Here is a 16033-nt window from a genome sequence, read left to right on the forward strand (position 1 = left end):
GCCAGTTTAAGAGGTAAAGTACCAACAGGTCTTCAAGGAATAGTGATAACATCAGGCTTAAGTTCAAGTGATAATCCACATTCCTTTCTCAAATTCAGTAGCAGCATTGAATATGGCGCAATACTAAGTACATTTTCTTTCCTTTTGTTTTTTAGGTTTCAAATAAAGGAGACCGGGTAGTAGAATGTCAGTTAGAGACTCATAATCGGAAAATGGTTACATTCAAATTCGACTTAGATGGTGACAATCCTGAGGAGATAGCAACAATTATGGTATGTCTGCATTTGGAGCTCCAGATTTTGCTTTAGTACTTTTTCATATCCACTGCCCTAAGAAAATGTACAGTATTTTATAATCTATTTTGACAGTTATATATTTATTTCAACATGAATATAATTAGTACACCAAACATGTGATTTAGAGATATTTTTGTCTAGGACATGTCTAACTCTAGGTATTGAAGAACTAACTTACGTAGCAAATAAATAGTGATTCAGGTGGAATGTAGGTAGGACAAAAGGCAACTGGAATGACCTAAAACATGTGTAACTCTCTAGTAATCAGACTGACATCACATTTCTTCTGCAGGTGAACAATGACTTTATTCTAGCAATGGAGAGAGAGTCATTTGTGGATCAAGTACGAGAAATTATTGAAAAAGCTGATGAAATGCTCAGTGAGGATGTCAGTGTGGAACCAGAGGGTGACCAGGGATTGGAGAGTCTGCAGGGAAAGGATGACTATGGCTTTGCAGGTTCTCAAGTAGGTTCACCATTCCTATAAAGAAGCGTGTTTATTCAAAATAATGCTGTGGTGGTAAATCTTCCACGCACAGCATTCAGTGATACCACATTACATCTGTGACTAAGATTATCAGACATTTTTGTTCTCTCTGCATGTGGCCATTGGCTTTGCCCAGTCTCTAAGATTGTGTTTGAGAATGAATTTGATCACTTTTGTTTGTTGTAGAAGTTGGAAGGAGAGTTCAAACAACCAATTCCTGCATCTTCCATGCCACAGCAAATAGGTGAATTTCTTTTCTTTCCATGTTTGCTCTTACCTTTGACCTAAGAAGTTGTATACTAATAATGAAGCCTCATGTTGGTGACAATATATAAATAATGCAATTAAGTGGTTTGTTTCTTTTTATCTAGGCATTCCTACAAGTTCTTTAACCCAAGTTGTTCATTCTGCCGGAAGACGGTTTATAGTGAGTCCTGTGCCAGAAAGTCGATTACGAGAATCAAAAGTTTTCACTAGTGAAATATCAGATACAGGTAAGGAATTGCTTCTACCACAACCTCTATTAATCCTACAACATCTCTGCTGTATTGGAAGGTTGGTTATCAAGCCGTAGTTTACATGATGACATAGACAATAAAGAAGAGTAGAAAGTTGAGATTATAAACAACAGATATGGGGAGGGAAATAGATGATGAATAGAGAGGATTGAAAGACAAGAGCCGGAGAGGAGAACTGCACTAGATGTAGTCTGTGTCGTAGAATCTCTGTCCGTACAGTAGTATGTGTTCATTCCTCCATTTAGGATTATTATAGATGCTCTGTGGTGACTTCTTTTTCGTTTTTCCTCCTTATCAAATTTTTTTGAACCTAGAAATAGATATTCACACAAGCCAATAACTTATTTTGACCAAACTGCTCTTTTACTTTGCTGTTTTAGAGCCTGTCATTTTCTTAGGAGTTTTAAGCCTTGTTGGTATGTGGCAATGTTGATAATCCAAAAATAGATTATTAGGACAATTTTGAGCCCAGCTTTTTAAAAATGAACTAGTTCTGAATATTGTGTTTTCCTTTGCAGTTGCTGCCTCTACTTCTCACGGCGCTGGAATGAACTTGTCTCACTCTGCTTCATCTCTTAGCCTGCAGCAGGCCTTTTCTGAACTTAGACATGCCCAGATGACAGAAGGGCCCAACACGGCACCTCCCAACTTCAGTCATACAGGACCAACATTTCCAGTAGTCCCTCCTTCCATGAGTAGCACTGCTGGAGTCCCAACCACAGCAGCAGCCACACTTTCAGTATCAGTCCCTGCAACTAGCAGCCCTCTTACGGACATTTCCACATCAGTAATTCCATCTGAGATTCCAGTGACCACTGAAACAGGGATTGGGGGAGTTGCCACCTGCACAGGCGTGATACCTTCAAGCGGTCCCCCTGTACCACCTGTATCTGAATCACCAGTATTTTCCACTGTGGTTTCGAGCATCACAGTACCTACAGTTGTCTCGATATCAGCAACATCCCAGCCAGTTCAGGCTCCCACATCTGGGAGCACTGTTTCTAGTGTAGGCACTTTGCCTTCTACACCAGTTTCAACAACTTCAGCCTCTGCAGTGGGCAGTGCTGCTGCCCCGGGTGCTAAGCCTCCACCTGTACTATCTCAGCAGGTGGCCAGCAGTGCTACTGGGGCAGCCACATTAACATCTATTCCTGCCACCACGCCATTCCCCAGCATAGCTCCACAGCCATCTCTTCAGCTTAGCAGTAGCACCTCTGCTCCAACTCTAGCCGAAACAGTGGTGGTTAGTGCACACTCACTAGATAAAACATCTCCGAGCAGTACAACTGGGTTGGCTTTGTCCCTCTCTGCACCATCATCTTCCACCCCTGGAGCAGGGTTATCTAGTTCTGTTTCTCAGACTGGTGGGGTACATCCTTTGGTCACCCCATCAGCTATAGCTTCTACTCCTGCTCTTCCTCAAGCAGCAGGACCTACTTCTACACCTTTATTACCCCAAGTACCCAGTATCCCACCCTTGGTACAACCTGTTGCCAGTGTGCCTGCTGTGCAGCAGACACTAATTCATAGTCAGCCTCAACCAGCTTTACTTCCCAACCAGCCCCACACTCACTGTCCTGAAATAGATCCTGACTCACAGCCCAAAGCGCCTGGAATTGATGACATAAAGACTCTAGAGGAAAAGCTGCGGTCTCTCTTTAGTGAACACAGCTCATCTGGAGCCCAACATGCATCTGTCTCACTAGAGACTTCACTGGTAGTAGAGACCACTGTCACACCAGGCATCCCAACCACTGCTGTTGCACCAAGCAAGCTCATGACTTCCACTACAAGTACATGCTTACCACCAACCAGTTTGCCATTAGGCACAACTGGTTTGTCAGTTCTGCCAGTGGTCACACCTGGGCAAGTTTCTACCCCAGTCAGCTATGTGTCAGCCCCAGTCAGCACTACACCAGGAGTGAAAGCTGGAACTGCTCCATTGAAGCCACCTTTAACTAAAGCTCCAGTAAGATTCTTGTTTTGAAATAATTTGATAAATATGATCATTCACCTCCCACGCCCATAAGTACGTTTTTTCAACTCAGCCTTGCAAATTAGAAATGTAGTTATAAAGATAGCCTGATCTATATTAGACATTTGGTATTTATTAAATAAGTTGAAAATGATTTTAGGATATGTGTACATTGATACTTTTTTCTTTTGAAATATGGCAGGATTTGGGAGTTAATTATACTGCCTGATTTTCTAAGGATGTATAGTAGGTAAAATGTAGACATTTCATCCCGTTTGGTACCAACTAAAGAAATCTGTGTCCGAAAAGGAAGCTAAATATTTCTGCTACCCAGTATACATAGTAATAGAAGTTCACAGCCTTTTTTTCATTGAGGATGAAGCAAATTTTCTGCTTTGCTTAGATCCCACAGATGTACAATTTGGGATTTATAAAAAATAGAAAGTTGGCGATGAAATTTCATATAGAGGAATAAAATAACTAAAATGTGTTTTCTAATTCTGCTGTGGTAGATTTCCTCTCGTTCTGCTGTCTTTAGTCTCCCTGATCTTCTCCAAATAACAAGGCTATGTTTTTTTCTACTATGTTCTGTGCTACACTCATCTATCTGCTTTGCCATTGATTGTAAAATTCTTTTTATAGTAGGGTATTAATAGAGGCTTTGTACAAACTGTTCAATAGTAGTGGATTTTTGATGACTTTTGTTATCAGACTTGACCATTGGTTGTTTCTGAACTGTATTGTTTTCTCAGAAAAGTGTTTGTTTTAAGAAAAGCCTGATGAGACTATACCAAAACAATGGCTCAAGAATATCTGAACTGTACTGCTTGTGTCCTTAAAGCCTCTGATTCTATTTTCCCCTGGGGAATAACCTTTTACTAAATTTTACTGTTCGTTTTACTGGTATACAGTAGTAACCCCTGTAACAGTATCATGGTCATATTGTCCTTTATTTAAGATAGGTACCAGAATATATGCCAGGTGACAAGCATGTCTTAACTATAGATATATTTTACTCTTACATTTCTACATAGAAATTAATTGATTTGCTCTCCAGTATGCAGTCTTTACTCTTAGTGTCTCATGGACTTGAATTTCCCTTCATTGTCTATAGGTGCTGCCAGGGGGTACTGAACTTCCAGCTGGTACTCCACCCAGCGAGCAGCTGCCACCTTTTCCAGGACCTTCAGTAACTCAGGTGCCCTGCCCCAAGACTTGGCAAATTTCTTTTTGTATCCCTATTTTTCTTTCACAAAGCTTAGTTAAATTCTCCACTGCATGATCTTGGCTTCTGGCTCCTCTTTGGTTTTGACTTAGGAACAACATTCTTTCAAAACAGTGTAACTGGGGCACCAAGGTGACTCAGTTGTTGGGTGTCTGTCTTTGGCTCAGGTCATGATCCCAGGCTCCTAGGATCAAGCCCCACAACAGGCTCCCTGCTCGGCAGGAAGCCTGCTTCTTCCTCTCCCACTCCCCCTGTTTGTGTTCCCTCTCTCGCTGTGTCTCTCTCTCAGATAAATAAATAAAATCTTTAAAAAGAAAAAAAAAAACCACACAGTGTAGCTAATTATCCATGCCCTATTTAAACTAAGAAGCTTCATAGTTCTTTTGTTTATAATACTGCTTCAAGTCATCTAGAAAACATTTGATAGTAATACTTTTTCATATTTTATGAGGGGAAAAAATGGCAAGGTTTACATTTTACCAGACCGATATAACTCCTGTCATTCACAGTTTTGTGGAATGAAATTGTATCTAAGGACTGAGATTAGGTTCTAGACTATTGTGGAAGTAAAAACTTAAAAGTAATCAAAATTAACTTTGAAAGTTCTTTAAGAAAAGATACCACACTGATAACGATCATGCCCCTTCTCTGTGAGTTCAACTAGTTTTTTTCTTGAATGTTTGACATTTCTTTCATTGATGACCTAACAAAGTAATTGGTTTATGTGTAGGTGGATGTAAGTGTCCTACTTCATAAAAGATAGGACAGTTTTCATAAAAGATAGGACAAAAAGATATATGTATTATATCTTTCAGTACAAAACCCACACAGCTCAGTTAACATGAGATTGATTACTCATACAAGAACTGAGACCAGTGACATGAATGTCAGTTTCCTATCTCACACTCAGTTCTGATCATTGGGTAGAACTATGTGCAGTATTTAAATTATCATTTCCCTTTCCCACCCTACTCCACCACCCCACATTTAGTTGAATTCCCATAAGGAAGGTACTTACTATGAATTCATTTTAACCCTGAGAACACTTCAGCCCTGAGACAAAGTAGTAACCACTGAAATTAAGCAGTGATTTATTTTAAAATTGTATCTAAGGAAAACATGATAAATTTCTAACTTGAGAAGGCTGAATTTATCCCTACTTATATAATCCTAGATGTACAATAGAACATAACTTAAAGAACTTGCTAGAATAAAGTGATAACTCCAAAGAGAACTCAGTCCATCAGCCACTAAATTTTGGGAAAAATATACATTGTGCAATTCTGTAAATTAGGGGTTTTACACTTATTTTCTCTTTAAAAACGTGTTCAGACTCCTAAGAGGGCTCAAATAAGATAAGAAAGGCAAATAAGATTCGGGGGTAGGATGAAGGTAAGTAGATATGGAAGGAGAAAGATTAATGAAGGCTGCGGGACAATAGGTTGATAGAAGCCAAGACATGTGGGATTACAGTCTGTGTCAAAGGTAAAAAGTTAACGGCCTTGGGTGCATGGTAGTAAGACCCAGATAAAAGGATGGATTGTCTAAACCTCTAGTTCCTTCTTGCTGCCATCTGTAGCATATAAGAAGTATATATTATTAGGACTTAAAAGAATAATATCTCTCAGGGCGCCTGGGTGGCTCAGTGGGTCAAAGCCTCTGCCTTCAGCTCGGGTCATGATCCCAGGGTCCTGGGATCAAGCCCCACATGGGGCTCTCTGCTCAGCGGGGAGCCTGCTTCCTCCTCTCTCTCTGCCTGCCTCTCTGTCTACTTGTGATCTGTCAAATAAATAAATAAAATCTTTAAAAAAAAAAAAGAAGAATATCTCTCGATAGTAAAAGGGTATATTAATGCCATTTATAAGGACCAGTTCTCAGAAAAATGTACCAAACTGAAAGGAAAATAGGGAGCGTGATACAGTTAATCTACTGATAGATCTTGATACATTTATCAGAATGTTTTTTTTTTTTTTAAGATTTTATTTATTTGAGAGAGAGGCAGAGAAAGTGACAGAAATAGCAAGAGAGAACAGGAGCAGGGAGGAGAGAGAGAAGCAGACTCCTCATTGAGCAGGGAACTGACATGGAGCCCTATCCCTTAACCCTGGGTCATGTGACCTGAGCCAAAGGCAGACGCCTAACTGACTGAGCCATCCAGCTGCCCCTATCAGAATATTTTTAAAGAGAGGACAGAATTTTTAAAGAGATGACAATTAGAAAATTTTCTGTCATTTTAAGTAACTTCAAACTTAGACGGTAAGAAGACCTCAAAACTGTAAAAACGTAAATATAACTGAATTTCTCTAAGGCTTGGGAAATTGACATAAGTCATTCAAGCAATATAAGTTATTTAGTATATTGTTTCATTTTCATTGAATAGACAGATAATATGTTGTGTTAATCTAAAGCATCAGGGGCGCCTGGGTGGCTCAGTGGGTTAAGCCACTGCCTTCGGCTCAGGTCATGATCTCAGGGTCCTGGGATCGAGTCCCGCATCAGGCTCTCTGCTCAGCGGGGAGCCTGCTTCCTCCTCTCTCTCTCTGCCTGCCTCTCTGCCTACTTGTGATCTTTCTGTCAAATAAATAAATAAAATCTTAAAAAAAAAAAAAAAGGTGATTTATAAAAAAAAAAAAATCTAAAGCATCAAACAGTATTTCTGTAAGATTGGCTATATATAATGGCTCTGACTATGCTGAAGACTTCTGTTTATTGTGCTTGTTTTTGTTAAGTCCCAGCAACCTCTGGAAGATCTTGATGCTCAGCTGAGAAGAACACTTAGTCCAGAGACTATTGCAGTGACATCCACAGTTGGTGTAAGTTTTGAAAATCTTGACATCTTTCCATAATCAGAATATATCATATTCCCAGAGCATACTGTAACCTATTAATACCAGAGTTAGAACTATTAATTCAGAGTCTTTGCTTATTCCAGCAAACAGAAATGAGGCAGTTGGATGTAAGATTAACAACTAACCCAGTGGCGTCACTGTGGAAAAGATTTCATTTATTTGAAAGATCCTTTTCTTGTCTTACCTCTGGTTAGAATTACACCATAGATCAGTCCTATGGGTTTTGCTCTTACGCTTTGGAGGAAGCTGTACTCTTTAAGTTAAAAGTTTTAACTTCTTCATTTTAAGCTTGTGACACAATGGTCTGATTAAAACTATTTTTCTATGAATATCGAAGTTATACTCTTAACCATGAGAAAAATGAAGAAAACAATATAGAAACAACTCAGAATTTCTTCCTTTTAAAAATCTTTTTTTTATATCAGACTTATTTTTAGGCTGGAAAAAAAAAATAGAAAGCTCCCTTGGACATAAGTGTTTCTTCACATATACTATATTTCTTTTGCCCTTTATAAAGACCAGAGGAAAGACAGCATGGCAGAAGTTTAAAGAGTGACTGAAGCTAAAGATTTTGTGGTATCTGTGTGTATGTTTTGCAGCCTGTGTCTGTGGTGGCTCCAACAGCAGTTACGGAAGCAGGAGCACAGCCTCAGAAGGATGGTGAGGAGCATCCTTCTTCCTCTTATGTTACCATTCCCAGTCCTCTCTATAATCAAGTATAGATAGGGATTACTGTTTCAAAGACTTTCTTAAGAATGTAGGTGTATTTGAGACAATTTTTAAAAACACTTTTATATACTTCATAACTGAGGAGCATCAATACTAATATTTAGAACATGTCATATTAGCAAATTAATGAATCTTTTGTATTGTTTTTATTTGTTTTCAAGGGGGGCGTGCAAAGGGTAATGAAAGGTTCTTAGAATAAGACCATTTGTTATTAGCTGAGCCAGATCCTTGCTAAGAGAGATGAGGAAATTCAGGCGTATTTTCAAAAGTTAATTTACATTAACCTCTTGGCTTTTGTGACACTAGAGATAGAGATAATCTTAAATAACATGGATGGTAGAAATAAAAATGTAAGATTTTAATTAGTTCAAGCATTTTTACCTATTTCTAGAGTCTTTAAAATTGACATGTTCATATATATAGTCTCTTTAGAAAGTCACATTTCCAAATAAATTTTGTAAAAATAATCCATACCAACAATTTAAAATTTTCATGAGCATGCGCTAGGTCATAAGTTCATAATATCTAGTTCTTTTCTAAATCTTTGTTGTGAATCTCAACTTATGACATCACCAGTTCCCCAGAAACTAGGAAATTTAAAGCTTTTATTTTCTGTCGCCTTTTCCCTAAGAACCATTTATTTTCAGAAGTGGAAATAATTCAGTGTGAGCTGTACTTATGTGATTTTGTAGAGCACTTGCTTAATATTTTTTCTTTTTATATAGTTTATCCATTTTCCTCACTACCACCTCCATAGATATATTTCCCTGTATAACTATTAATAAGATTTACTTGGAATGCTCAGCTTTCTTTCATCCTTAAATTCTAAATTTCACTTCCAACCTCTCTAAATTATTTTCAATACAATTATATTCTGAATTAGCTTTCTCATTTTAAAAGAAGTGACTTGAAAATCAGTGGAACAGACCAGGAAAGTCTAGAAAGGGACAAACTGTAAGAGAATGTAGAATATGAAAAAGGTGGGCTTTCATATCAGTGAGAAAGTGCTGGGATAGACAACTGGACAGCCATCTGGGGAAAAAACAAAAAAATAAATCACCAGTCTCAACCAAAATAAATTCCAAATGGATCAAAGATGGAAAATGGTATTGTAAAATAGTACTGTAACAAAACATAAAAGGAATCTTTTTCTTCTCTTTTTTTTTTTTTTTTTTTTTTTTTTAACTGTTTAGAGCAGGGTCAACAAACTTTCTGTAAAAGGCCAAGAAGTATGTATTTCAGGCTTTGCTGGCTGTATAGTCTCTGTTGCAGTTACTCGAATTTCCTATTATACCCCAAAAGCAGCATAGATGATACATGAATGAATGAGTTTTGCTCTGTAATCTGATAAGATTGATTTACAGAAACAAGCTATGGGCTGAATTTGGTCCTTGATAATAATTTGCTGATCCCTGATAGAGAGGAAAGTGTTGTTATTACTACATTTAATACTCAGCCCAGAAGCAATAATAGATTCAAAATTTTCTGCATTGGAAAAAGGGCCATGAGGTCCAAATAATGAAAAACAGGGTTGGGGGGTATATTCGTATCACAAAAAAGACTAGTAAGTGATAGCATTTCTTACCTCTCACTGGTAAATTCAGAAGTTTAATAGTTACCAGTGACTTGATACAATCTCTTTGGAGATCAATTTAGTAATGTCTGTTGAAGTTTTAAATGGGTATAATCCAGCATGTCCATTTTTAGGTATTTATTCCACAGATCTATAAGAAAATATTTGGTAGAGCACTTTTATAATAGCAGGTTCTGAAACCCATAAATGTCCATCAGCAGAAGTCTGCTTAAAATAGGGTATATTTGCATACATACAGTAGAATCACAGACAGACCTAAAACACTATGCAGCCATGAAAGAGAATGAGACCGATATGGAATGTTCTGTAAGAGCTATTGTTAAAATATCAAAATTAGTGTTGTATAAAATACAACTTACTAGTTGTATAACATAAAGAAAATGCTGGACATTATCTCCAGGAATAAAAAGAACCTCAAACAAATGACTGTCCCTAGAGAGGAGGACCTAGGTGACTTTAAAGTTCAAAACTACTTATCAGTGATTCTGACACCTGTACTTTTTGGTCTAGGATTTTTCCTAAGTATTGCCTAAACCAGTTTGTCATAATGATTTTCATTTAAAAATGGGTCTTTAATATCCTAGGTAAAATCTCATGCTTTCTCTTCATTGGCTTGCATCTATCTTTTGAGTTAAAGAATGAGTAATAGAATTCTTACTGTCTGTTAACCATAGTTTTATAGTATCTCTTATGTTGTCCTGGCCTCAAACAATTTTCCTCACCTGATACATAGTTTTATTTTGCTATATTTCTGGCCTAAGGGAAAGGAAATTAGCTAAAAAGAGATGCTAATTTAAGTTCTTTTTCTCCTCCATGTACTTGTTTTAGTTTCTCAGATCGCAGAAGGTCCTGTCCTAGCAACTAGTTCAGGAACAGGTGTTTTTAAGATGGGACGATTTCAGGTAAGACAACTACTTTTCCTTGCCTTGATTTCCTCTTTGGGGTGAATAGGTATATAATAAAATTATTAATTTGGGCCATAGTTGCCAACTTAATGATACATCTTCTTTATAGCTCTTTATTATTTTCCCCTCTTAAAAGTAATGCATGCAAAAAGTATATATATGCTGGGATCCTTGGCTGGCTCAGTCAGAAGAGTATGTGCCTCAGTCTTGGGGTCATGAGTTTGAGCCCCATGTTGGGGGAAGAGATTACTAAAAATGAGTAAATAAGTAGACTTTGAAAAATAATAATAAAACATGCCAATTAAAGAAAATATAAAGTACTTAGTATAGTATAGAAACAGTAAACTGTCTGCCCATCCCCCCACCTCCCTTCCCCATCTAGGATTAGGAAGGTGTGTTTCCTTCCGTTCCTTTTCTGCGCACATGTGTGTATCTACAATTGACCCTGCTACTTCTCTGAATGATATTTTGTGGCTTTTCTCCCCATCTTTTTTGTTTACCTAACTCATTCTTCCATTATTAGTCAGTAGGTTGTTTCTGATTTTTTCCAATATAGTGAAATAACAGGAAACATTTTTATATATAAAAACACTTTCCATGTTTAGGATAATTTTTTAGGATTAATTTCTGAAGTGAAAATACTGGCTGTGCATCAAGTGATACCATATCATTATATTTTCCCAGCTGGTCCAACCAGTAAATTTTTCTTCTTCTTCTTTTTTTTTTTTTTTTTTTTTTTACTGTTTCACAACTGCTTTCCAGTTATTCTCAGGATAGCACTGGGAGTTGGGGATAGTAGTGGATCTCCTTATAGTCCCAATTAGTTGTGTTGATTCTTGAAGCTTAGTTTGCATTTAACATTTATTGGATTTAATCTTTGTAGTTTTCATATGCACAAGCAGCCTTCAAGATTCTGTTCCCTGGGACGCCTGGGTGGCTCAGCTGGTTGGGCGGCTGCCTTTGGCTCAGGTCATGGTCCTAGCGTCCTGGGATCGGGTCCCGCATCGGGCTCCTTGCTCAGCCGGGAGCCTGCTTCTCCCTCTGCCTCTGCCTGCCACTCTGTCTGCTTGTGCTCACACTCGCTCCTCTCTCTCTGACAAATAAATAAATAAAAATCTTAAAAAAAAAAAAAAGATTCTGTTCCCTGTTGTTATTTCTATTTCCACAAAGACATAAATGTAAGTCCTGTGTATAACATGAGATATGAAAGTAAATAATTTACTTAATAAGCTTAGCGAGCCACTGAGAATCTATATATCTAATCTATAAATCTCTGTACAGATACGTTGTTCTCTATAATGGTATTCCATTTATTTTCACAGTGAAGATGGAGGGACTTTCTATAAAGACATATTTTACATACATAAAGACTTAAGTAAAAAACATCCTGGGAAATAAAGTAATTCACTTTTTTAAGATTTTATTTTTTTAAGTAATCTCCACTACACCCACTGTGGGGCTTGAACTCAGAACCCCAAGATCAGAAGTGACATACTCTACCAACTGAGCCAGCTAAACACCCCTCAATTTTTTTTTTTTATTATGGTCCATTTGAAAAATTGAATATTGGAGACTGTTTTTTAATCTCAGTTTGGTCTCTTTCTATCAGGTTTCCGTTGCAATGGATGATGTCCAAAAAGAGGGTAAAAATAAGTCAGAAGAAACAAAGTCTGTTCATTTTGAATCCAGTACTTCAGAGTCCTCAGTGCTATCAAGTAGTAGTCCAGAAAGTACTCTGGTGAAGACAGAGCCTAATGGGATAACCATCCATGGCGTCTCATCAGATATGCCAGATAGTGCCCACAAAACTCCTGCCTCAGAAGCGAAGTCAGAAACCGGGCAGCCTACCAAAGTGGGACGTTTTCAGGTGACAACTACAGCAAACAAAGTAGGTCGTTTCTCTGTATCAAGAACTGAAGACAAGATCACTGAGGCAAAGAAAGAGGGACCAACAGCATCTCCTCCTTTTATGGATTTGGAACAAGGTGTTCTCCCTGCTGTGATACCAAAGAAAGAAAAGCCTGAACTGTCAGAGCCTTCACATCTGAATGGGCCATCTTCTGACCTGGAGGCCGCCTTCCTTAGCAGGGATGTGGATGATGGTTCAGGTAGTCCACACTCCCCACATCAGCTGAGCTCGAAGAGCCTGCCTATCCAGAATCTAAGTCAAAGCCTTAGTAATTCATTCAACTCCTCCTACATGAGTAGTGACAATGAGTCAGATATTGAAGATGAAGATTTAAAATTAGAGCTGCGAAGACTACGAGAAAAGTAAGTATATTTTCTTCTTTGAAAGAATAATGGCAGAACTCTGTTAAGACCTAGCTCCTGAGTATTCTTTTCACTGCAATATGCTTATATCTCATTTCTTTTAAAGAGAGGGAGATACGCAAAAGCTAGTTATCTGAATGTAGTTCTCATTACGTCTCTTATAAGGACCCAGAGCATTTCTACTTCTAGAACTTCTTCACCTTTTGTTACTATATTTTTTTTTTGTTAATAGCACTCTTTATCATTATTAACCTAATCTAATTTATTTACTAATCTACCAAATGAATCCATTAATGGCATTAGGATATAGATTATATTGGCAGATTTTATAGGTCATATTTAATCAGCTGGATCAGAGTAGCAATTCAGTACTCCTGTGTATAGCCTCAAAAGTCAGGAAACCTTTTCTCCTAACACATCATCAACTATCTGTTGGTGGTTAGGAGCCTGTTGGAATGAAGGCTAACAGTATGAGATGACAAACTAGAACTTCAAGGTAGTAGAGATTAGGTTAAGTATATTGGGAAAATTCATGAGTAAGTAAATACTAGAATGGAGGTTAAAGAATATTTTATTAAATCTTAATTGAACAAAAGTGGTCATAATGTTTTTGAATGATGTTTGGTTATCTTTCATAGACATCTTAAAGAAATTCAAGACCTGCAGAGTCGCCAGAAGCATGAAATTGAATCTTTATATACCAAACTGGGAAAGGTTCCACCTGCTGTCATTATTCCTCCAGCTGCCCCTCTTTCAGGGAGAAGAAGGCGACCCACTAAAACCAAAGGCAGCAAATCTAGTCGCAGCAGTTCCTTGGGGAATAAAAGCCCCCAGCTTTCAGGTAAAAAGCCATGGACCAGGTCAGCCTTGGCTTTCCCATCCTTTGTTTCTGTCTTCAACTCTGTATGTAACCTATTGAACATTTGTTGTTTTTGTTAAATTTCAGAGGAGTTTGACTTTCCTAATATTCTTGCTTCCTTGACTTTTCCTCTCCCCCTGTTTATAGTACCTCTTTTCGTTGAGTCTGTGAAAGTAGACTGGATGAGGACAGTGGCTTATCCCATTGTGATCCATCTTACTATCTACTGGTAGTCATTTCTGGTTGTCCTTAAAGATAAATAATTTAGCATTACCTGGTTTCTCATATAACTCACATTTCACCAAACTCACAGGCAAATGGAAGAAAGTACACTATTTAGTAAAGTTCAGGTAGATTATTCCCTTCAGTGAACAAATTATTCATAATTGCAGCTGGAATGAATGTAAATTTCATATATGTCTTAGTTGGTACTTTTTTTTGATTAAAGTTATTATTTCATTTATCTATATTAAAATAAACTTGCTAGTGGTTGTAATTTTAAAAATAGTTATAGTATCTTGTAATGAGCTATAGTTTGTCTGTTTTGCGATAGAATTTTTACCCTTCAGTGAAATTTTGATAATGTTAACAGATAATTAGTTGAAAAGTGAAAAAAACTGAAATAAGTTTGTATCTGTATTTTCTCTCCAGATCTAATGTAAATATATGTTGGAAAGCAGTTGCAAACTTCTTAGCAGCTTTCCATTTCTTGGAAGCTTTCAGAAACCCAAACCTCTTCTCTGGCACGTTAGAACCAATTCAGTGGTGGAAATACGATTATAAGGGATATCGCTAATTGAGATCTTGATCCCAATTTTGACATACTTTTTCAGTGGCCTTCTATTCCACAAATTAGTAGGGAGCAGACACATTCATCAATTTCAAGACAGTTGTCTAGGGAATAAAAGCCACCTGCCACAAAATAATTTTAAAATATGCATTATTCTGTAGTCACTTGAATCAATTTTGACACCACTTCTGTACTCGATCTGACACAGACTTGGGAAAAAGACTAAAAAGAGACTACCCACCAAACCTGTTGATGTCATGCTTCAACTCACTGTTTTATAATAGCGTTTAGGAAAGTGATCATGGAATTCTCTCCTACCTACGGAATGTTCTACTCGCCTGAGACTTGGGAACCTTCTAGGTCATCTAAAGCTACCTATATCCCTATTGCCTGTTGATTCTCATGTCATTCCTCAGTTCCCCTCCCATGAGGGAGGCCTTTTTTTTTCATTACTTACAGCTTCTGACTTGTTATTTGTCACTTAGTGGGACACCGTGGAGAAATGAGAATAGTGCCTATTCTCTAGGCATTGGGAAAGCTGTACATGTTTTCTCATGCCGCTTTATCTTTTGGCAGGTAACCTGTCTGGTCAGAGTGCCGCTTCAGTTTTGCACCCCCAGCAGACCCTCCACCCTCCTGGCAATATCCCAGAGACTGGACAGAATCAGCTGTTACAGCCCCTTAAGCCATCTCCCTCCAGTGACAACCTCTATTCAGCCTTTACCAGTGATGGTGCCATTTCAGTACCAAGCCTTTCTGCTCCAGGTCAAGGTAAGCAGTCAAAGCAACCTTCAGCTTCTAAACACTGCCATATCTATGGCAAACGCCTGAAGAGTAACCTATTGTTAAGGTCAGTTGGAAAAGCAGCTGACCAGAACACAGCCTGTCCGTTGTACATTTATGGATCTTGAGCTGGAAGGGGGAAATTGGGTAATGATTAGATTAGGTGAACTCACTGTTTTATCAGATGAAATCACTTTTTTCAAAGGATTATAGCAGAAAGTTGAATTTGTGACTTATATGAGGACTTTAACCAAATTAACAGCTCATTTGGGATTTGGAACGTACACTTTAATATACTAGACCAAGATTTCCTGAACCAAAATCAAAGAAATTTTAGTAGTTTCTGAAAGCTATTTTCTTAGCCAGTGCAGACTTTTTAAACTTTTAAGTATGGGAGTAGCACAGTAGATAAATAGCCCTACAGTTCAGTTATTTATCTGTAAACTGCTTCCTAAATACAGTTTTATTTATTAATGATCATTTGAAACATTCCTGTCGAGGAGAGAGCTGCTAGCAACAGCAGGATGACAATTGGAATGACTTAGGTATCTGGGTGGAAAAGAGTAGGAAAAGATACAGGTAACTCGCCTAGGGGCTTTTGTCACAATATCACAGGAATTAAAGATTAGTTTGTCTCTTCACAAAATGAATATACTTGCTTGCTTAGGAGTGCAGACTAGCTGGCATTATCCCCACTGGGAGGAGCTAAAGCATTTGGCAGAGGGAGGGCATTGAGACCTGGTATTTTCTGT

The 16033-nt window shown here is 37.8% G+C and overlaps 1 protein-coding gene across 23 annotated transcripts in view; it reads left to right on the forward strand.

Annotated features, from left to right (window-relative positions):
* Window positions 1-16033, forward strand: part of WNK1 (WNK lysine deficient protein kinase 1) — a 143072-nt gene that overhangs the window by 117873 nt on the left and 9166 nt on the right. For all 23 annotated transcript variants that reach the window (XM_082738001.1, XM_082737986.1, XM_082738003.1 and 20 more), the window contains 12 exons: window positions 156-272; window positions 589-762; window positions 970-1027; window positions 1155-1277; window positions 1820-3270; window positions 4391-4474; window positions 7231-7314; window positions 7950-8010; window positions 10502-10575; window positions 12188-12849; window positions 13488-13690; window positions 15075-15269. In XM_082738001.1, the coding sequence (XP_082594127.1) occupies window positions 156-272; window positions 589-762; window positions 970-1027; window positions 1155-1277; window positions 1820-3270; window positions 4391-4474; window positions 7231-7314; window positions 7950-8010; window positions 10502-10575; window positions 12188-12849; window positions 13488-13690; window positions 15075-15269 (3286 nt within the window). The remainder of the gene's footprint in view (window positions 1-155; window positions 273-588; window positions 763-969; window positions 1028-1154; window positions 1278-1819; window positions 3271-4390; window positions 4475-7230; window positions 7315-7949; window positions 8011-10501; window positions 10576-12187; window positions 12850-13487; window positions 13691-15074; window positions 15270-16033) is intronic.

The sequence above is a fragment of the Mustela nivalis genome (assembly GCF_964662115.1).
Source record: "Mustela nivalis genome assembly, chromosome: 7".
Taxonomy (NCBI): domain Eukaryota; kingdom Metazoa; phylum Chordata; class Mammalia; order Carnivora; family Mustelidae; genus Mustela; species Mustela nivalis.